General features: G+C 42.8%; 1 protein-coding gene across 3 annotated transcripts in view; it reads right to left on the reverse strand.

Annotated features, from left to right (window-relative positions):
• The window catches only part of ADGRG7 (adhesion G protein-coupled receptor G7), a 48,434-nt gene that overhangs the window by 12,492 nt on the left and 11,824 nt on the right, over positions 1-24,118 (reverse strand). For 2 of the 3 annotated variants that reach the window (XM_040338683.1, XM_040338684.1), the window contains 8 exons: positions 22,664-22,810; positions 19,931-20,025; positions 12,764-12,900; positions 11,483-11,599; positions 9,651-9,808; positions 7,026-7,184; positions 5,260-5,369; positions 982-1,313 (listed from right to left, as the gene is read on the reverse strand). In XM_040338683.1, the coding sequence (XP_040194617.1) occupies positions 982-1,313; positions 5,260-5,369; positions 7,026-7,184; positions 9,651-9,808; positions 11,483-11,599; positions 12,764-12,900; positions 19,931-20,025; positions 22,664-22,810 (1,255 nt within the window). The remainder of the gene's footprint in view (positions 1-981; positions 1,314-5,259; positions 5,370-7,025; positions 7,185-9,650; positions 9,809-11,482; positions 11,600-12,763; positions 12,901-19,930; positions 20,026-22,663; positions 22,811-24,118) is intronic. The other variant, XM_040338685.1, reaches the window with a different exon arrangement.

Here is a 24,118-nt window from a genome sequence, read left to right on the forward strand (position 1 = left end):
GTTTACGCGCGGACTTCTGTACGATGGTTAGTACAGCCATCGTACAGAAGCCCTCTGGCAGGCATGTACGGTGAAAACGGTCCGACGGACCGCTTTCATCGTACATGTTTGCCCGTGTGTACCGGGCCTTAACGTTCTTCCTAAGAAAGTAATTGCAGAGCTGGCACTGACACTCATTGAAGGCAGACACCCTTATTACTGCAAGTAATATCATCTTTGGGATATGTAAAGGGGTTCATAAATAATTTCAGGGCAGTATTGCTACCCCTTACCTCACCAATATGCTACAAAATAGCTGGGTAGGGAAGTTTGGACTGGCTCTTGTTCCTATCAAAAGGTTTTGGATTTTTTTCAAGTTCTCTACAATGGTCACCATGAACAATAGTAGTTGAATCTCCCCAGCAGGGATAAAGACAACATTAAAAGCCAGACAGAGGTTTTGACCCTTCTGCATTCTGTCTAAAACTAAAATAAAACATTTTGGCTTCACATGCACTCTAAAGTGACTCTGTTATGAGAATAGTGTGGCAACTGTTATTACTGGCCCTTGAAAATGCCAGTTGCCTTGCTATGTCTTTCTTGAATAACTTATGCCTCGTACACACGGTCGGACTTCTGACAAAAAAAGTCTGGAGGCTGCACACGGCCAGACTTTCCAAGAAAAAAAGCCCATCAGACTTTTTTTCTCGTAAAGTCTGGTCGTGTGTACGAGGCATAAGTCACAAACCTGGAACAAGCATGCTGTAAATGAGTGTCAGAAAAGTATCATAATTCCTTTTCCCTTTGTTTGTTTCAGGTCAGAGATAAAGAAAGTAATAAAGTCAAAGTGTCAGCATGGCAGTCATGGAATGTTCTAAGAGGTCAGCAAAAGCAGCAGCCATACTTTTCCTATTGTGTACATTATATGAATATTTTACAGTAACTACTGTTTTGTGTGTGGGTTAAGTTCAGAGACCTCCAAAAGAGACTAAAGGACATTACCCCATCCAATGACAAGTGCACTCCTTGTAAAGCCTTTTGGGGTAAAACGGTAGACAAGAACCAGACGAACATACAGCTCTGCTGCATGCATTGCAGTCAATGTGAACGTTGTAAGGAGGAAATAGTGTAATAGAACAGCCAAGGCTGCACATACAGGTTGTGGAGGATCATCATTTTCATATGGTATAAATGTATTGCTTGAATTGCCAGTGTTTGAATCTTCATCCTTAAAAATTGGGTATTCCATTGTACCAATAAATATAATATAGAAGATTAGCATGGCTGAACAAAGGCTCATCAGTATCCATGATGTTTTCTGTTTCTTTCTAAATCTGAAAGACAGTCACAATGTAAACCATAGCATCCAATCACCATTTACTGCAGACCTCAGAAGTACCCTGTGCTCAAAAAAAATAAGATCTACTTTAAAGAGATCCTGTAACCTCCCCATTCCTAACCAGATAAACATACTACGTGAAGTCAGGGCTATATTAGCGCTTGCAGTTGCAGGCCAGCAGCTACAGCAGCAGAGTTACAGAAGACAGCACCAAGCCTGATGCGGCGTACACACGACCGTTTTTCATGACGTGAAAAATGCAATGTCATTAAAAACAGTCGTGTGTAGGCTCCGGAGCGTTTTTCTCGACGTGAAAAATGAACATACTCTAAATTTTCTCGTTGTTTTTCACGTTGTAGTTTTTCACGTCGTGAAAAAATGGTCGTGTGTAGACGGGAAAAAAACGTGCATGCTCAGAAGCAAGTTATGAGACGAAGCACTCGTTCTGGTAAAACTAGCATTTGTAATGGAGATAGCACATTCGTCACGCTGTAACAGACTGAAAAGCACGAAGACTGAAAAGCGCAAATCGTCTCTCACCAAACTTTGTTTTTTTCTAGGACATTTAAAACTGTCGTGTGTATGCGGCATCAGACTTAACTTTTTTGTGACTATTAGCCAGATTCAGGTAGGCGGGCGCAACGTTAGGCAGGCGTAGCATATGTCATATACGCTACGCCGCCATAAGTTAGAGAGGCAAGTGCTGTATTCACAAAGCACTTGCCTCCTAAGTTACGGCGGCGTAGCGTAAATGGGGCCAGGGTAAGCGCGCTTAATTCAAATGAGGATGGGGGGGGCGTGTTTTATGTAAATGATTGGTGACCCGACGTGATTGATGCGCATGCGCCGTCCGTGTACATATCCCAGTGTGCATTGCTCCAAAGTACGCCGCAAGGACGTATTGGTTTTGACGTGAACGTAAATTACGTCCAGCCCCATTCACGGACGACTTATGCAAACGACGTAAAAAAAAATAATTTTGACGCGGGAACAACGGCATTGGCTAGGCCAGATATTTGTTGGAATAACTTTACGCCGGAAAACGCCTTACGTAAACGGCATATCTTTACTGCAACGGGCGCACGTACGTTCGTGAATCGGCGTATCTAGTCATTTGCATATTCTACGCCGAACTCAATGGAAGTGCTACCTAGCGGCCAGCGTAAATATGCACCCTAAGATACGACGGCGTAGGAGACTTACGCCGCTCGTATCTTAGCCTAATTTAAGCGTATCTGGTTTCCAGAATACGCTTAAATTTACGACGGAGTAGATTCAGAGTTACGACGGCGTATCTACTGATACGCCAGCGTAACTGTTTCTGAATCTGGCCAAATATATTCCTTTCATTTGTTTCCACTTTCTGGACATCCCCAGGCATTTGTGATTACATTCAGCAACAAAAACAATGAAGGAGGTGCAGGGAACATTGAGAGGGGCCACAAGAATCATTACAGTTCAAGAAATGTGATATCATCTCTCCTTTCTCATGTTTGGTGGTCTAATAAATTAAAAGTTAGTTCTGCAAGTATAACAGACCACATGCTGTATTCAATAACTCATTATAGTACTACTAGTAATTTTCTTGCCAAAATAATATAATAACGCAAGGCAAAATTTGTAAAAAAGATGCCACCCTTCATGTGTACCTAGGGCAGCATGATGTCTTAATAAGGCGCTAAGTAAAGGAACTTACATAAAGAAATAATTAAACTCAAAACAATAATCCAACACATTTTGGGGGGCTGGGCTGTGTGGCATAGAATGCTGTGGAGGAACATCACTCAATCTCATGAAAGTTTTTTGATGGACAAATCTCTTTGAATCACTACTGGAAAAATCCCAACTCCAGTGCTGGAGACTTTTAAAAATAAATCAGTGATGGTCGATAGCATAGGCTAACTGGCAGAGTTATCTCAGTGAAAGGTAATGCTAGGATCAATCAAGCATTTAGGATACATTTAGGGTACAATTACTTGCTGGTGCATTGCTCTGTTCACTGTTTTCCTCTTTCTAAACTAACTTTTTTGAAATGTCACTCTGTGACATTTCATTACGTTCTATTGGTCTATGCACAATGCGGGGCAATGGATTGCCTTGCACTGCACTGAACCATTATCCAGTTTCCCTCCCCGGTGTCATGTGACTCGTCAGTGTCAAGGTCTCAGGTGTGAATGGGGAGCAGGTGTGTTAAATTTGGTGTTATCGCTCTCACTCTCTCATACCGGTCACTGAAAGTTCAACATGGCATCTCATGGCAAAGAACTCTGAGGATCTGAAAAAAAAATTTGTTGCTCTACATAAAGATGGCATTGGCTATAAGGAAATTACCAAGACCCTGAAACTGAGCTTCAGCACAGTGGCCACGACCATACAGCTGCTTAACAGGACAGGTTCCACTCAGAACAGGCCTCACCATGGTCGACCAAAGAAGTTGAGGGCATGTGCTCAGCATCATATCCAGAGGTTGTCTTTGGGAAATAGACGTATGAGTGCTGCCAGCATTGCTGCAGAGGTTGAAGGGGTCAGCCTGTCAGTGGTCAGACCATATGCCGCACACTGCATCAAATTGGTCTGCATGGCTATCATCCCAGAAAGAAGCCTCTTCTAAAGATGATGCAAACAGTTTGCTGAAGACAAGCAGACTAAGGACATGGATTACTGGAACCATGTCCTGTGGGCTGATGACACCAAGATAAAGTTATTTGGTTCAGGTGTACCAGGTGAGTAGTACAAAGGCAAGTGTGTCTTGCCTACAGTCAAGCATTGTGGTGGGAGTGTCATGGTCTGGGGCTGCATAAGTGCTGCCAACACTGGGGAGCTACAGTTTATTGAGGGAAACATGAATGCCAACATGTATTGTGACATACTAAAGCAGAGCATGATCCCCCTCCCTTTGGAGACTGGCAGTATTCCAACATAATAACGACCCCAAACACACCTCCAAGACGACCACTGCCTTGCTAAAGAAGTTAAGTTTAAGGTGATGGACTGGCCAAGCATGTCTCCAGACCTAAACCCTATTGAGCATCTGTGGGGCATACTCAAACGGAAGGTGTAGGAGCGCAAGGTCTCTAACATCCACCAGCTCTGTGATGTCATCATGGAGGAGTGCAAGAGGACTCCAGTGACAACCTGGCAGAGGACTCCAGTAGCTGTGAAAATGTGGAATAGACTTCCTGCAGAGGTGGTTCTGGCCCGCTCAGTAGAGTGCTTTAAGAAAAGCCTGGATACTTTCCTTAATGTACATAATATAACTGGGTACTAACATTTATAGGTAAAGTTGATCTGGGGAACATCCGATTGCCTCATGGGGGATCAGGAAGGAATTTTTTCCCCTGCTGTAGCAAATTGGATCATGCTTTGCTGGGGGTTTTTTTTGCCTTCCTCTGGATCAACTGTGAGTATAGAATTGGGTATATGTGATTGTATGATATTATTATTTTATTTCTTATGGTTGAACTTGATGGACGTGTGTCGTTTTTCAACCTGACTAACTATGTAGCTATGTAACCTGTGAAGCTCTGGTGAACTCCATGCACAAGAGGGTTCAGGCAGTGCTGGAAAATAATGGTGGCCGCACAAAATATTGACACTTTGGGCCAAATTTGGACATTTGTACTTAGAGGTGTACTCACTTTTGTTGCTAGAGGTTTAGACATTAACGGCTGTGTGTTGAGTTATTTTGAGGGGACAGAAAATTTACACTGTTATACAAGCTGTACACTCACTACTTTACATTGTCAAAGTGTAATTTCTTCAGTGTTGTCACATGAAAAGATATAATAAAATATTTACAAAAATGTGAGGGGTGTACTCACTTTTGTGAAATACTGTAAGATCTAAAGACCTACTAAAGTATTCAGCAGCACGTATAACCATGACTGAATCACTCTTAAAAAATGATCACAATGAAAGTAATATGTAGTCATGTATCTCACCTGGCATACAACAGAAATACTACCGTGACAGTTAATCCCACCATAGAAAGTACACAGCCAGCGGTTGACACTGTACCAAGCTCTGGATGCGTAATATTTTCTCTGAAATTCTGAAAACAGGAACATAAAGCATTTAGAATGTAAAGAGAAGACCTGCATCAGTGTAAGGCCACCTTTAGATGGAAAAAATGTAGGGCAAAGGAAAGGAGGAAAAGGGGAGAGGTAAATCATCCTGACCTATGGTCTATGTTGAATGTTCTATGCTTCTAATCCAAAGCAGAAAATTCCTTTACAAATAATGCATATTTTAAAATGTTATTAGTAATAACATTTTAAAATATGAATTATTTGTAAAGGAATTTTGTAGTGCAGTTATACAGTATAGTACAGTACAGTATATGGCAGGCCCAGCAAATGCAATACTGTGTACAATTATTAATATCATCATCACACTCCACCTGCCGAGGCAGCAATACTGTACAATATAGATTCAGTGTGCACTGCAGCAGTGTCACTCACACTGCACACTGAATCTATATTGTACAGTATTGCTGGGCAGGTGAAGTGTGATGATGCTGGGCCTGCCTGGGCATGTGGAGCGGTCTGGTGGAGTGTCCCGTGTACTGTGCGGGCGTACCTGTGTGCCTCTCCATCCCCGACTGTCATGTTGATGATCTCCTCAGCGGGCTCCAACGCCACTGTTCCATCCGGGCGGTCCCACTCCCATCTCACTGTCGCCATTCGCCGGGCAGCCCGGGCAGACTCTGCCTCCTCCCGTGACGCTGCTCCCACCCCAAGGTGTCCAGACGCGAGTGTCACGTCTGCGGCCGCGGGCGGGAGACTCCAGGGGCACGTGCATGCGCCGCGCCAGCGCCACCCACCGAGTCAGTCCGACACTGAGAGACAGTCACATGCCCCCCGGCGACCAATCATTAACTTTGGCATCATGTGATGATGACAGACAGTCACCCACCCAATCACAAGTACAATGCCATAATCATGCTCCACCCCGCCGGACCTGCGGTGAGGGGAACTAAGTTAGAACAGACTGAGACATTAACCCCGGAGTCCCGACTGCCCCCACCTGCGCCGCGTGCTCACTGTAACATGGTAACGCCGCCAATGTAATGGCAATGGCGTTCCCGCTGGGGTAAAAGTAATCAGGTAGATTACTAGTTACCCCTTGGTAGACAATCGTTACGTAACGGTGTTTATTTAAACGCCGTTACTTACAACACTGCCCATATATGGTATAAATGAGCCACAATGACCCAGAGGCACTGTCTGCACAGCTGGTTTGTGTGCCCATGTTCTCATACATTTATTAGCAGATAACCTTTATAATCCATATGCGTCCGTATTACAGGAAATAAATTGGCAGTTCTGGTGGAGTTAGTCATTTTTAGAAATGTCTTCTAAGTGCATTATAGAGGTAGTGCTCTGAAGCTCTTACAATTTTACAGGATTACTGATGATACCACCAGAATGATTGGGCTCACTAGGAGAATCATACATGTTTTACCGGGCTCCACAGATATTACGATGTGGCCACCAAAGCATCAAGTTGGAAACTATCCCTGAATGATGATAACAAAGGTATCTGATTGCTTGAGGTGCTATTGCTTCTTTTTCGGACATAAGCAACAGCCAAATTATCTCAATCAATGGTTAAAAACAGGGGTATTATTTCCTTTCATGGCCAGCTGGAACCTTTTCCTTTCCTTTGCATATATGACACATGAGCATGTGAGGATTATGTTTTTTACCATTAACACAGCAAAGTTAGTAGTATGATTGCAAGCACATCGCAGTGCTGAGGCGTCATTCACTGTGGATAGCTTCTTACAGCCTTCGGTATTCCATTCACTCTTATCATAGTCCCAGTAAACACAGGCATATTGTACCAGGATGAACGATGGATCAGACTATAAAGAGAAAAGCAAAATGACATCCTATTGTAGTAGATGTATTCTATTTATATTTTCCTGGTATGAAATTATAAAAAGTATACAGTGTATGTTTGTTGATGCAATGTTTGGAATTCCATCTAGCTTAAAGGGGTTGGAAAGGTTCGTTTTTTTTTTCCCAAATAGGTTCCTTTAACCACTTCCCTACCGCACTTTGCTAATATGACGGTGGCAGGAACCCTTTTTTTCCAAAACCTCAAGGGGGCGCGTCCCCACCGCGTCACTCGGCACCCGATGCCCGTGCACGGCGGCCGCAATGTCTGCCGGGCACCCACGATTGCCCGTGAACACGGCCGGACTGTGGATCTGTGTGTGTAAACACACAGATCCACGTCCTGTCAAAGGAATGGAGACCAATGTGTGTTCCCAATACAGAGGAACACAGATCGGTCTCCTTCCCTTGTGAGTCCCCTCCCCCTACAGTTAGAATTACTCCCTAGGATACACAGTTAACCCCTTCTTTGCCTCTTAGTGTTAACCCCTTCCCTACCAGTCACATTTATACAGTAATCAATTTCATTTTTTATAGCAGGGATCGCTGTATAAATGTGAATGGTCCCAAAATAGTGTCAAAAGTGTCCAATGTGTCTGCCGCAATATTGCAGTAAAGATAAAAATCTCAGATCGCCGCCATTACTATTGAAAAAAAAAATAACAATAAAAATGCCATAAATGTATCCCCTATTTTGTAGACGCTATAACTTTTGTGGAAACCAATCGATAAACGCTTATTGCGAAAAAAATGTAGAAGTATACATATCGACCTAAACTGTGGAAAAAAAAAATGTTTTATACATTTTGGGGGATATTTATTATAGCAAAAATTAAAAAATATTTGTGTTTTTTTCAAAATTGTCGCTCTTTTTTTGTTTATAGCGCAAAAAAAAAAAATGCAGAGGTGATCAAATACCACAAAAAGAAAGCTCTATTTGTGGGGACATTTTTTTAATCAAAATTTCAAATGGGTGTCATTCAAAGTGTAACAGCACTGAAAGCTGAAACTTGGTCTGGGCAGGAAGGGGGTGAAAATGCCCTGTATTGAAGTGGTTAAGCTAGTGCATTGTTGGTTCACTTACCCTTTCCTTCGATTTCCCTTCTAAATGTGTTCACAGCGTCTCCCCGCAGGGATATAGTCCCAAGGGAGGGGGCGAGCACGCTGACTAACCCCCAGCCAGAACGACACGGATGATGGGGGCAAGCTTACTGAGGAGGAATAGGACGTGAGAAATTCAAACAAAGGAAAAAAACATTTAGAAGGGAAATTGAAGGAAAAGGTAAGTGAACTAACAATGCACTAGCTTAAAGGAACCTATTTAGAACCTTTACAACCCCTTTAATCTGTAATAGTCTGTAATAGTTTTAGATCAATTATATTTGAATACAGTATATGACTACATACAATCTTTGATTTACAAATAAACAATTAAAGCCTAAGTTTCCTAATGCATTATTATGAAGGGAAAACCTTAAAGGGAAACTCCAAGCAGCAAGGGAAATCAACAAGGCAACACGCAGCCTGTGATAACATCAGCAAATTCCTTCAAATTCCCACATGTGCTTATGGTTAAGTCTGTAATCTCTTGATTCTGTATAGTTCAGCCTCCTCCCTCACTATATCTTAAAGCGGTTGTAAACCGCATATATAATTTTTTTTTTTTTTTAAACCTGCAAGGCAAAAGGCATAATCAGCTAGTATGCATCGCATAATAGCTGATTATGAAATACTTACCTCGGAACGAGGTGAAGAACACTTACCTGGTCCACGCCGAGCGAGATGTCATCTTGCTCCGGCGTGTCTTCCGGGTATCGCCGCTCCAGCGCTGTTATTGGCTGGAGCGGCGATGACGTCACTCCCGCGCGTGCGTGCGGGAGATTTAAAATCGGCAAGGTCCGGCGGCTGCCGGTCCTTTCGCCCTGCAATCAGCGGCGCATTGCGTGGGGAATATCTCCTAAACCGTACAGGTTTAGGAGATATTCTTTATACCTACAGGTAAGCCTTATTATAGGCTTACCTGTAGGTAAAAGTGAAAAATAAGGGTTTACAACCACTTTAAGGCTCCTTTCACACTGGGGCGGTGGGTGCGTCGGCGGTAAAGTGCTGATTTACCGTCAATTTCGCGGCACTATTCGGCCGCTAGCGGGGTGCTTTTAACCACCGATAGTGGCCGAAAAAGGGTTAAAACCACCCGCAAATCAGCGCTTTGCCCGTGGTAAAGCCGCGGTGCCCATTCATTTCAAACAGTTCAGTTGCAATACAATTCAATACAGGGGGGATCAGAGGGCCCTGCTCATTAGAGTTACAGTCTAGAATATAGAGAGTATGCACCCTACAATCATTGCAAGGTATATTTTTTCAGATTTGATTTGAATGTAGCTTTCAGGCAATGGGACTGTCCATATTTTTTTTACAGTACATAAACATACCCTTTGACTGAAGCTAAACTCTACATTGGCATGTATTCCACTGGAAATGTTGGCAGAGATAACTCGTTTTCTATAGGTAAGGGCTCTTTTATGGATAGACTTAAAAAGATTATCATTCTGGTAGAGAACAAAGCCAACAGCTATGTTAATATCCACACCTGTAAGGGAAAAACAAAGGGTTGTGACGGCATTTTGGAGAACACATTTTATTTATTAATTAAAAATATAAATCCATCATGCAGATCATTTCATGTTCTCTGCTCTGTACAGGCCACTCGAGTTTCTCCATGCTAGTGATGAGCTAAGGGAAACTGTCACATGATAGCATACCTACAGCCCAATCATCTGCAGATGAACTCTCCACCCCACTAGCATTGTTGAAGTATGGCTAAGTGGCTATATTAGGTAAATGATGTCACCAGCATTCCCACCTCTTTGTTACATGCCACTGCAAGGGGAAAAAATTCCCAGCTGCAGCTGATGTGGCCGGTAGCTTTTTTTTTAATTCAGTATTTTTTTTTTATTGTTTCCAACAACATCATATACAAATTAGAGCATTCTACATTCAAAATACATTCGGGGAAAAAAATCCAGATACAGTAGGCATACGCATATTACATCATCCATTAACCCCCCTATACAAAAAAAAAACAAAAAAACTCCTAAAGTAATAAGAGAAATTATTCTCTTCTCTTTCTTCCTTCTTTATTCGATACTCAATATTTTTACATTTCTCTATCCTACCCCCTCCCCCTCTCCCCCATCTCACCACGTCCTCATTTAGCAAGGTCGTTCAATGCTCAAGGTCCCAAACCTCCAACCAATCTTTCCGAATAGCTTCAAATTTCCCTTGATTGTTTCTATGTAGGTAAATATATATCTCCTTTACTAAAGTTTCCCTTAGTTGTGTTCTCCATTCCTCTACCGTCGGGGGATATACGGAGATCCATTTCAACTTACATGCCAAAAACAGGCTTCTCGCCATTGCACTATAAATTGCACTATAAATGTTAGTTGATATATTATGTTTATTTACTATATTTAACAAACATATTCTTGGATTTAATATTAATTTTATACCTAGTGTATTATATTTTGAATTATACCTTCCCAATATCTTTGGAGTTTGGGACACCTCCAAAGCATGTATATAAGATTGGCTGGGGTGCCCCTACACCGAGGATATAGGGGAAATTCCCTATGTTTACACTTAAAAAAAAATTCCGGGGTATAATATGATCTGTGTAAAATAAACAGTTAATTTTTAGGTTGCGAAGAGTGAGATCGCTAAGAGAGTCTCCGACCACTGTGCATCTGACAGTGGGCCAAGGTCTCGTTCCCATTGAATCCTTGCCGATACCACTACTTTTTTTAAAACGTACTATTCAGTATGTCATAAATTTTGGATATTAAGCCCCGTCTTTTTCCCTCCCCTTTAAGCAATAATATTATTTTGGAATACTTTAAATTGAATTCCAACGTACGTGCCTGAGCCTGTACAGCGTGTCTAAGTTGCAGAAATTGGAAGAACCTCTGTCTTGGAATCCCAAACTCCTCAGACAACTGAGAAAATGATTTTATATTACCATTCCAAAACAGTTGCTCAATATATCTAATACCTCGAGTCTGCCAAAACTCAAATCCCTCCAATGGATGGTAGTTTGATATCATGGTACAGTTTTCCATCTGTTTGGATCAACCAAAAAAATGTTTACAAATTTGCTTGATTAGGAACCCAGGACAACATGGGAATTAAACATAGGCCAAATCAGCTGGTGACCATGATTTTAATAGATCTTGTGATCTAACCAGGATAATTATGTAGAACTTACTTTCAGATGGTTTTATGAAAAGTTGAACATCTGCTGTTTCATTATGCACAAACTCTGAAGTATTGTTGTCTACTATGACCCTGTTGGATATTAAGTCTTCTTCACCTCCTGGTAGGCCTGAACACAAAAATAAATGTTGTAAAGTATAGATTTTCATGTTAGATAAAATATTTATATAGTACCCTCCTAGTTAGGTTGTTAGAATGTTAGGCAAAGTTAGTTATGTTTGGCTCCCCTATAATCAGTGGAGCAGTTGTTGAATGCCTTCTAGAGATGTCTGGAACAAAGGAGGTTGAGCCAAGCAAATAGGCAATATGAATATGTATTGTTCTTCAGCCAATCCTTGGGAAGTTGTGTCCAGTAGGAGACTGAAGAGCACATAATTACTCTAAGGCCTGGAGCAGCCATATTCTAGTCCTTGGGTCTAATCCTGCAGGAGGTGTTTACAATCTCAGGGGCTCTTCGTAGAAGATTTGTCTCTGGAGATTGCAACATAGAGACATACTGTGTCCTCTTGTTATTTTTAGTGGTCCTGGAGTATCCCATATCACCCTACACCCTCTCCAAGATTATTCAGCAATAAATCACAAAAATACATTCCCTAGACTGTTCCTTGTGTTAGTGTGCTTGATCTGTGCTCTGTTTGTGCTGGCAGCCTCTGCATTAGTGAGAAAGAACTCTGGACATCATCATCATCTGTGAAGCAGCTATCAGGATGTATGCAGTGACTGTAATCATCATCCAGTGGCCCTTGCAGTGGTACCACTACATTTACATTATCATTGATAGGAATGTTTCATTCATTGTTGGACTAGCCATGATATCTACTAAGGGTTCTTCTGTTGGGTTTTCTGGTCCAGTATCCTTCAGCTGGGTTTCCTGGTTTGGGATCATCCAGCTTTTCAATGAGAGCAACAAATAACAGTCACATGACTGAAAAACTCTCGTGGAAATAATACATGTACTAAATCTTTTGGAATCTAACTAAATGTGTAACACTTTTCATAGCAATCTATGTAGCTGCTATGGAGCCTGGAGGAAGGGGGGCCTGTTGGGGTCTGCAAAGCGTTTCAAAACTCACCTTTAGATGAAATAAAAAAAATATCAAAGTTGGCTTAAAAAGGAATGACTACTTTATTGGCATCTATTCGTCTAACCAAGCCACCTTAGCTGACTTGACAAGTTACTAGTATAATAAAATGGACCATTACTTGGTGTGTTTTGGAATATCGCAGACATTTAAAATGCATGTGTCTTCTATGTAGTACTCATCTACTAGACCTTTTAGTGACATGAACTGGATTCCATTTTGATTCCTTGCAGACAGGGTACGTTTTTCAACTGCAACGCTTCGCTGCACCATTGACACGGTGTCATTAACGACATTCAGAGAATATGCTTCCATTTGTCTTGTTAGACTGTTGTGAGGGAAAAATCACAGAAAGAAAAAGTAAATCTCAAAGCCTAAAAAAAATAAAACAAACTACAAATCATACAGGCTTCCTAAATAAAGCAACTCAAAGCCCAATTTTCATATGAAAAGTGCAGAAAACCATACAGGAGCAATCAATCAGGTTTGATCGTTCTTCAGTTTAGATCAGCTCATTGACCCCTTCAAAGTTTGAAGTGGGCGAGCATGCTTGGCACAAGAGGTGAACACGTATGCATATTATTCCCAGAAGGGAAAGAGTGGAAGGTCACAGACACACAACGCAAAGCACACTGGTAAATGAGGCCAGTAGCAACTAACAACACATAACTTATGGTGGCTGATCATAACAACCCTAGGTAACACTGGCCGCTAGCCACCTCACCTTCAGGACTAGAGTAGAGCTCTACAGAGACCTTAAAAGGTGAATTGACTCAAAGGACCTTTCATCATTTAATGACCACCCCCAGACATTCACTGACCCCCAGACATTTTATGAAACCCTTGGATAGCCCCATTGACCACTTTATGGAACCCTGGTTTGAAGCAATCAAATCAATGGAAGATGGTTGCTAATTTGCTGATATAGATTATTATATTTTGCATAATAATAGAATGTTGTTTTTCTTTATATACTATACAGTGGAACTTAATTCATAAAACAATTGCGTTTCACGAACCAAATTGGTTTTGAACAGAGGCAAATTTTCCCATAGGGTTCAATGTAAATCAGGTTAATCCGTTCTGAAGTATTTTTTTGTTGTTGATTAGAGTTGAGCGGACACCTGGATGTTCGGGGTTCGGCGGGTTTGGCCGAACTTCGGAAAAAAGTCCAGGTTCGGGACCCGAACTTGACCCGAACCCGAACCACATAAAAATAAACATAGAACTGTCCCTGCGCAAAGTGTCATTTCTGAAAGGAAAAAAAGTCATTTAAAACCGGCTTTGCGGCTATAATGAATTGTCGGCTTTGGCAATTCAGAGAGGATTCATTCATAAAAAATAAAAAAAGTAGCATGGGGGTTCCCCCAAATTCAATTACCAGGCCCTTCAGGTCTGGAATGGATATTAAGGGGAACCCCGCCATCAATTTAAAAAAAAAATTACGCGGGGTTCCCCCCAAATATCCATTCCAGACCCTTCAGGTCTGGTGTGGATTTTAAGGGGAACTCCACCCCAAATTTAAAAAAAAAATGGCGTGGAGTTCCCCCCAAAATCCACACCAGACCCTTATCCGAGCACGTTAACCTGGCCGGCCGCAGAAAAGAGGGGGGGACAGAGTGCGGGCCTTCCCCTCTCCTGAACCGTACCAGGCCACATGCCCTCAACATGGGGAGGATGTCCCCATGTTGATGGGGACAAGGGCCTCATCCCCACAACCCTTGCCGGTGGTTGTGGGGGTCTGCGGGCGGGGGGCTTATCAGTATGTGAATTGGTAATGGGGTACACTGTACCCCTACCATTTCACGAAGGAAGTGTAAATTCTTGTAAAAAAAAAACACACAGACACCGTCGAAAAAAGTCCTTTATTAATAAAAAAGAAAAAGAAAAAAACTCCAGCGGTGATAATCCACTCGTTCCCGGCTTCCTGCTCCAACGTTGTCCTGATCCAGCGAGGGGTGCGGGTGATCTCCAGCGATGAGAAGATCCATCCATCCAGAGCGCAGCATCGCCGACCTCCTCTCACCGCTGGACACAGCCCAGCGAATGACGCGACTGAAGCTGTGACATTTCTTATATAGGGGAGGCAGGGCCACCCGTCACGTGACCCCACCCCCTCTGACGCACCCTCTGCTACGTCACTGGGGAAGCCCAGGAAGGGGGAAGACTGGGCTTAGGAAAGGCATTGATCTAATAAGCATGGACGCATTACAACATGCGACCAGAGCTTTCAAGGTCAATATCCCAATACACCACTACATGCAAGTGATTATCAGTAAGCTACCCCAGGCGTCACTCCTAGCAACAGGAGTTTGGGGGTTCTCTAATTCATATCAACCTTAGCATGTAGAGATGTATTAGGCCACTAGGGGAGATGCTATGAAATAGCATCAACCCCTAGCATAGAAAAGTTAGAGCGAACATGTTCAAACAATTAGGACAAGGCCTATAAGGAATTGTACTTATGTCGAGCTCGTAGTAAATAGAAGTTGTAGTGACAACTCTTACTTGCATATGACAGGTACTTTAGTTGAGTAATAGTACTTGCGTATGAGAGTCAATATAGCTCAGGTAATTGTAGTAGTATACTTGAGGTAAATATTGTAGATATAACTATTTGCATATGAGAGGCAGTATAGCTCAGGAATTTATAGATGTAGATGTAATTATAGATGTAGCAATGGTTACATATGAGAGGCAATATAGTTCAGGAATTTATAGAAGCATACGTGAAGCATACGTGAGCTAACTATTGCTGTAGTAATTTAGAGGTAGATGCCCCTTTAAGGTACTCCTTTGCAACAAGCTTTAGCACAATAGTATCTCCCAGAAGATATGTTAATATCCACACTGTATTTGTAATACTACAATTGTAATAGATGATACATTAGCATTAGATCTTCCTATAGAACTACAAATGAAGGAATGACTACTTATCCGTTTGTAGGTATCTTTTTGCAGGAGATGGAATGTCCATGGTGCAAGGTGTTCAAGGCATGAAGGTAGTTCCCAGCAATACTGTTATTGTAGAGGAAGTCTTAGCAGCAAAGTAGTAGTTGTTTCCTGGAGCGGTGTTCCGGCAAAGGGAGCAAAGGCAGCTGCATGTGTAAGGTAGTTGAGCTACAGCTGACAGGCTACGCCTGACAATAATAGAACAAGGCTTGGAAGCCAAGTGAATGCCTTTATAGGGAGCAGATGAGTAGTGCAGGTGCAGTGCATAAGCACTGATTCAAGCAAAGGCTGGAACGCATTACGGCGCCGGGCGATGATGTCATCGCATGAGCGCCATATGCGTTCCAGCATGGAATGCATTACGGCGCCAAAAGCGCCTATTTTGAAAAAGGAACAGCCAGCGAAAGCGGCTGTTACACTCCCAAACGTAACACTTCTTAGCACCACTCCCGCCGGAATGGGTTTAGTGTACCCGGACAGGCCTCTCTCACTGACCTGGCAGCCGGAGTATCACTCGGACAATTGTAGGATAAAGTCTCTGCCACAGACCCTCCTTGGTGAACTTGGGAGAAAGTCTCTGCCACAGACCCCTTTCAATGAGCCTCAGAAAGATACCTCTGCCACAGGTCCCCTCTGGGTTTGATCATTGGAGATATGCTTCCTTAAATGAGTTACGTCTGGATCTCCTTCAACTTGTCGCCCAGGTACCGACCGACAGGTGATCAATCCCTCGGTGTCCGTCTACCTCTATCCCAGGTGGTTTGTCCAGGCCCTTTTGGACTCTCAATGGCGCTCCTCAGACTGACTCCCCACCGAACAGCAGTACAGCTTGGGATCCTTAAAGTGGGAACCCAGTCACTCACTGGGTCCCTGTCGCTGTTCAGACGCTCTGGGTCAGCATGGCCCCAGAACCAGGAACACTGCATGGCACGCACGCCCCGGCCAGGTAGGCCATAACGCCAGGGCGCCGTGATGTGGCCACCCTAAAGGTGGGTGCCACACTGGACGAAGAAGACCCAGAACCAACGGCATCTGCCCCATAAATAACCCTCCCAGCATGCCCAGTGAGGACAAACCCTCTTGATTGGCTGCTGGGAAAGAGCACCCAAACCTTGACTCCACTGCTGCCACCTGCAGCACCGGGGCTGGAAGAACACCCCAGCACAGCAGAATGGGCTCACAGCACAGCCAAGCTAAGACAAAGACCGCATTTAGCTACTAACAATCTGGATCAGAGTTCATCTACTCTTAAATTTAACTAGCACCAGTACTGTAAAGTACATAGGTGCTACACCTGCTTTTACGAGCTTACAATCTAAGAGGGAGGGGCTGGTGAAACAAAAAGTTAGGGACTGTGAGGGAAGAAATGGTGAGGGGAGTAGAAGATTTGGTTGTTAGCAGGAGGCAGTATGGGCCTCCCTGAAGAGATGAGTTTTTAGGGATCGCCTAAAAGTGGACAGGAGAGTAGGAGAGAACGGGACAGATTTGGGTAGTGAGTTCCAGAGGATTGGAGAGGCTCTTAAGAAGTCCTGGAGATGAGCATGGGAGGAGGAGACAAGGGAGCAAGAGAGCAGAAGGTTTTGGGAGGAGCCCGAGAGGATGGTTTGGGTGATATTTAGAGATAAGATCGGTGATGTAGCTCAGGGCAAAATTGTGAATGGCTTTTTACGTTATTGTTTTGAGTGTTTTGAATTCTATTCATTGGGCAATGGGAAGTCAGTGGAGGAATTGGTAGAGAGGAGTGGCGACACTGAATGATTAGTAAGGTGGATGAGTCTGGCAGCGCCATTCATGATAGACTGAAGAGGGTATAGCTTGTGGAGAGGTAGGCCTATGAGGAGGGAGTTACCATAGTCAAGGCAAGAGATAACAAGGAAGTGAATAAGTTGCTTAGTGGTGTTAACGGTTAGAAAGGGGCATATTTTGGAGATGTTTCGGAGGTGAAGTCTGGACGATTTGTATAGTGATTGGATTTAGGGCTGAAAGCACAGGTCAGAGTCTAGGATTACACCTAATACCTTGGCATGAGGGGAGGGACTGATGGTTGTATTATTGATCTCTTGGCTTCTAGCAGTCATCTATGGGTTTCTGATATTTAATACTGTTATGCACTCAAATGCCTTGTACACACGACCGGTTTTCACGATGAGAAAACTGCAATTTTTTATATTGGTCGTGAAAACGGTCATGTGTATGCTCCGTAGCAGTAATGTCGACGAAAAAATGTCTCTCTTTTTTTCTCGTCGTGTTTCCCGTCAGTCTTTTTCTCGTTGCAAAAACGGTCATGTGTATGCTTTTCAGAGGGAAAGAAAACAGGCATGCTCAGAATGCAGCCCAAAAGCAGCCCAAAGGGTGGCGCCATTTAACTGCTTGCCGACCAGCCGCCGCAGTAATACGGCAGCAGGTCGGCTCTGCTGGGCGAGATCACGTAGCTATACGTCATCTCTCTCAGCAGCCATGCGCGCCCCCGCTCATCCCCGATCCCGGCGCGCGTGCCCGGCGGGCGCGATCGCCGCCAGGCACCCGCGATCGCTCGTTACAGAGCGAGAACCGGGAGCTGTGTGTGTAAACACACAGCTCCCGGTCCTGTCAGGGGAGAAATGCCTGACCGTCTGTTCATACAATGTATGAACAGCGATCAGTCATTTCCCCCAGTCAGTCCACCCCCCCTTCAGTTAGAACACACCCAGGGAACATACTTAACCCCTTCCCCGCCCCCTAGTGTTAACCCCTTCCCTGCCAGTGTCATTTTTATAGTAATCAATGCATTTTTATAGCACTGATCGCTATAAAAATGCCAATGGTCCCAAAAATGTGTCAAAAGTGTCCGAAGTGTCCGCCATAATGTCGCAGTACTGAAAAAAATCGCTGATCGCCGCCATTACTAGTAAAAAAAAAAATATTAAGAAAAATGCCATAAAACTATCCCCTATTTTGTAAACGCTATAACTTTTGCGCAAACCAATCAATAAACGCTTATTGCGATTTTTTTTACGAGAAATATGTAGACGAATACGTATCGGCCTAAACTGAGGAAAAAAAAATTTTTTTTATATATTTTGGGGGATATTTATTATAGCAAAAAGTAAAAAATATAATTTTTTTAAAAAATTATAGCGCAAAAACTAAAAACCACAGAGGTGATCAAATACCACCAAAAGAAAGCTCTATTTGTGGGAAAAAAAGGATGCCAATTTTGTTTGGGAGCCACGTTGCACGACCGCGCAATTGTCAGTTAAAGCGACGCAGTGCCAAATCGCAAGAAGTGGCCTGGTCTTTGACCAGCAATATGGTCCGGGGGTTAAGTGGTTAAAAGGAACTTCCCCTTTATTGTCCCGTTGTACGTGTTGTATGTCACCGCACTTTGGCCTGACTTTTTTTGCATGAACTTGTATATGCAAGTCAGGCTTGAGAGGAATCACGTCGGGAAAAACTTTGTTTTTTTTCCTGCCGAGAAAAAAAGGCATTAGGAGCTGGGGGTTAGCAGCTTGAGGTCTAGCAGCTGAGGCTCCAAGCACACAGGGCCCTCAAAAAAGTCGTTCTGGACGTCGGATTGCTGGCAGGAAATGCTGCTATAAAAACACACTTTTAGCAGCATTTTTTAAAAGCGTTTTTGTGTGTTTTTCAGCTTCAGCATTTTTGGGGTGTTTTTTTTTTTTTCACCAGCTTACAGTAAGCTCAAAAAACGATGAACGCTGATATAAGCGCGTTTATGCACGTTTCTTGTGGTCAGAACTGCTCTTAAATGCGATTTTAGGACGTTCAGACAACAGCCCATAAACCCTTGCTGTTAAGCGTCAAAAAACTTCCATGTGTGCATGGACACATAGGATAACATAGAGGGGAGTTTAAGGGCTGTTTAAAAAAAAAAAACTCCTAAACTCCCAAAAACTTCTGTTTATCAGCTTCAGTGTGTATGAGGCTTGAGATTGCAACAACTCAGGGCACCTCAGCCCCCATTGAGTTCTGAGAAACTGTCTTATGCTCAGTAAGTACAAAGTAAATGGAATGTATCAATATTTCATAGATAAGCCCATGCAATTATAATAATTTAATAGTATTAAAATTCTTGCAAAAACCTAATTGTGGAATGTTCTCATAAACAGTTGTATTATTCTAGGTTCCCAGGAGGTGGCAGAAGGTTTCATGCAACTAATTAATCTCTGCTATCACATGGCCATGTAACTGGTTTTACAAACAAATAACTACTTTCTATAGTTTACACTCAGCCTGAACCACCTGATCAAAGGGATCCAATATTTTTTGGGGGGAAATTTCAAGTCAGATAGATATACATCTCACTAATCTTTACAACTGTCGGAACTCTGGCACAGGCTGATCCATTAACTTTAAGTAGACATTCAGATAAGGGGTACTGGCAACACAAACTTTTGATGATTTCATACCTTTCCGCTTCATTTACTTGTACTTCATCATCTTTAAATTCTGTTTCATTAGCACTTAAAATTTGACTAACAGTGGCAACTGCAGACTGGCCCACCTGGGGAATAGAACGAAAGTGTTATATTTGTACACATAACTGGAAATGAGTTAGGAACTGGGAAAATGTGGTCTGGGAGGCTCAAGCAGCTGGAGATATCGCCCACATGTGGGCAACATGGGCAACTAAGCAATATAGAAGCAGAAGAAAAAGCTACAATTGCAATTTACAATATGGGTCATATGACCCATGTTCTGGCGGCTAAAGAGCACACTGTAAGATTTGTGGGATACATAAAAAAAATCATCAAAGCTGTATAATATTGTGTTTTCATAGTTAGGACAGGCGGATCACAGAGATACGACGGTGTATCAGGAGATACGCCGTCGTATCTCTTTTGTGAATCTGGCCCAAAGAGCCTGAAAACTGACAGGTGTTCTAATCCCTCTCCCCTTTATGAGAAACTTTAAATCTTTGTAAACCATATCTTTTAATTGAAATACAAAATGACAACCTACTGACAACACCTTATTTTTTAAATTTCTCAAGTGACTTTTAGGTCCCCTAACTCCAGTTCCAATGGCAGAGACTGAATATGACTTGGTGACTTCTGCTAAGTCGGCAGAATGGCACGGGCAGGCAAAGCAACGTATATATACATTGCTTTGAACCTGCCCCCTAGCGGGCGCACGCGCGTACCCGCCGTGGTCTCAGTGACCGTGCCCATGGGACCCGCCAACTCAATGTCCCGCGATCAGGTCACAGAATGGCAGAATGGGGGGATGCCTTTGTAAACAAGGCATCTTCCTGTTCTGCCTGGTGACATGTCACTGATCGTCTGCTTCCTCTCATCGGAAGCAGAGATCAGTGATGCGTCACACATAGCCATGCCCCTAACAGTTAGAATCACTCCCTAGGACACACTTAACCCATTCCCGCTCCCTAGTGGTTAACCCCTTCACTGCCAGTAACATTTATACAGTAATCAGTGCATTTTTATAGCACTGATTGCTGTATAAATGTGAATGGTCCCAAAAAAGTGTCCGATGTGTCTGCCATAATGTTCGAGTCACGAAAAAATTACTGCCATAACTAGTAAAAAAAATAATAATAATAAAAATGCCATAAAACTACCCCCTATTTTTTAGACGCTATGGGCCAGATCCACAAAAACGGGCGTATATTTAGGCGGACGTAGCGCATCTCATATGCGCTACGCCGCCTTAAATCTGAGTGGCTCGTAGGGTATCCTCAAAGAACTTGCTCCCATTTATGCGCCGGCGTAACATAAATCTACCAGCATAAGGCCGCGTAATTCAAAGTAGGTTTGGAGTGGGCGTGTTGTATGCTAATCTAGTATGACCCCACGTAATTGACGCTTTTTACGAACGGCGCATGCGCCGCCCATGGACGTATCCCAGTGCGCATGCGCGAAATCACAAATTGTCAATGCTTTCGACGTGAACTTACGCAAAGCCCTATTCGCGAACGATTTACGCAAACGACGTAAACAACGGAAAATTCGACGCTGTCCCGACGTCCATACTTAACATTGCGTACGCCTCATAGAGCCAGGGGTAACTTTACGCCGGAAAAAGCCTTACGTAAACGACGCAAAAATGCGCCGGGCGGACGTACGTTTGAGGATCGGCGTATCTAGCTAATTTGCATACTCGACGCGGAAATCAACGGAAGCGCCACCTAGCGGCCAGCGTAAATATGCACCTAAGATCTGACGGCGTACTAAGACGTACGTCAGTCGGATCTAGCCCACATTCAGGCGTATCTTGTTTTGTGGTTACAAAACAAAGATACGACGGCGCATCGATGGAACTTACGCGGCGTATCAATAGATACGCCGACGCAACTCTTTGTGGATCTGGCCCTATAACTTTTTTGCAAAACAATCATCAATATACACTTATTAGGTTTTTTTTTTACCAAAGATATGTAGAAGAATACATATCGGCCTAAACTGAGAAAGAAATTTGCTTTTTTTTTTTTTTTATTGGGGATATTTATTATAGCAAAAAGTACAAAATGTTGCTTTTTTTTCAAAATTGTCGCTCTATTTTTGTTGATACCGCAAAAAATGAAAAACCGCAGAGGTAATCAAATACCACCAAAGAAAGCTCTATTTGTGGGAAAAAAAGGATGTAAATTTTGTGTGGGAGCCACGTCGCACGACCGCGCAATTGTCAGTTAAAGCGATGCAGTGCCGAATCGCAAAAAGTGACCTGGTCTTTGGCCAGCCAAATGGTCCGGGACTGAAGTGGTTAATGAGTCACCATCACTCAAGCGGCAGTAGGGCTGGGTGGAGAGCATAGCAGCATCAATCTGACTATGGGTCAACAGGAATTCCATGCATTGCATCCTGCAGTTCCTAAGTTAGAAGAGATGCAAACTGACAAGGCTAGGATGGATCTGTTTCTGTTCCTAGCATGGTTATAAAGAAACACAAAGGGGATTATAAAGAAGACTGACAGCCTGATCACAGGATTTTGATTTCTCTCCAGTGAGAAAATCTGATGCTAGAGCCTCTCCTGTTTGCTACAGTTTTAACTTTTGACATGTTATCGAGGGCTTGGGTTTAGTGGCAGAAGGCTATGGATCCTAACTGTGACCTGGAAAGAAGAATTTTTATAAAATCAGATCAGGTTAGCTTTAGAAGGAACTCTAGAAAGCAAAACATACATACCTCTTCTGTAGCATTCGATAGAGTCAGTAACCTATTCACAATCCTAATTGCATTTGTGATATCCTCTGCCTGTAGACTTGTAGGCTCTGAAGTCAGGATCTGAGCCGTGGCTGCAACACTTTCGGCATTTTCTGTGTCTATATGTGTCTAAGTGATGGAGCCATGCAGGTTAAAAGATTATATCACATTGTAATCACATTGTAAACACATTGAACAACAAAGTCATGAGCAAGATAGACTTCTTCAAACAGCAGTTTCATTTGTAGTAAAAAAAAAAAAAATAATAAAAATGCAATAAAACTATCCCCTATTTTGTAAACGCTATAAATTTTGCGCAAACCAATCGATAAACGCTTATTGCGATTTTTTTCCAAAAATAGGTAGAAGAATACGTATCGGCCTAAACTGAGGAAAAAAACATTTTTTATATATGTTTTTGGGGGATATTTATTATAGCAAAAAGTAAAAAATATTTAATTTTTTTCAAAATTGTCGCACTATTTTTGTTAATAGCGCAAAAAATAAAAACCGCATAGGTGATCAAATACCACCAAAAGAAAGCTCTATTTGTGGGGAAAAAAGGACGCCAATTTTGTTTGGGAGCCACGTCGCACGACCGCGCAATTGTCTGTTAAAGCGACGCAGTGCCGAATCGCAAAACCTGGCCTGGGCATTTAGCTGCCTAAAAGTCCGGGGATTAAGTGGTTAAATGACCGTGTGTGGGGGAAAACGTTGTTTTATGTCTTCTGAAAAACGACAAAAAAAATTGAAGCATGCGTCGTTTTTCAAAACGTCGTTTTTTACTTCACAGAAATTGACCGTGTGTAGTTTACGACGTTTTTACACCCGCGCATGCCCAGAAGCTAGTTATGAAGCGAGCTTCAATGGAAAAACGTGGTGAACGTAACCTCGCTTTGCTAGAACATTGTGAAAAAACGATGGTGTGTAGGCAACTTCGTCTTTGAAAATTGAAGTTTCAAAAACGTTGTTTTTTACTTCACAGAAAATTTCGTTTTTTTTCATCACATAAAGTGATGGTGTGTATGCGGCATCATGTCCTTCAAAGACTCACAGATAATAATTTATATTTTAGTTAGAAAACAGCAAGTTTATTATGTAATTTCATAGCTTTTCTCCCTGGGAACTCAAGGTGCTTTGGGGATGAGGCATCTTGGGCACACTCAGTTGAGACAGTAAATCTTCAGGCATGTCTTTGGAGCATGGGAGGAAACCAGATGGAACACATGCAAGCACAGGGAGAACATGCAAACCCACACAGATAATGTTCTGGTCAGGGTTCAAACCAAGAGCCCCAGTGCTGCAAAGCAGAAGTGATAACCACTAAGCCAGTGTACTTTGTGTACTAACAGTCACGGGAAGGTCAGACAAGCCAGCCACTGATGTGAAATACCCCTTCACCCTTAAAGCGGGGGTTCACCCGAAATTTATTTTTTT

Source organism: Rana temporaria, chromosome 2 (assembly GCF_905171775.1).
Source record: "Rana temporaria chromosome 2, aRanTem1.1, whole genome shotgun sequence".
Classification (NCBI taxonomy): Eukaryota; Metazoa; Chordata; class Amphibia; order Anura; family Ranidae; genus Rana; species Rana temporaria.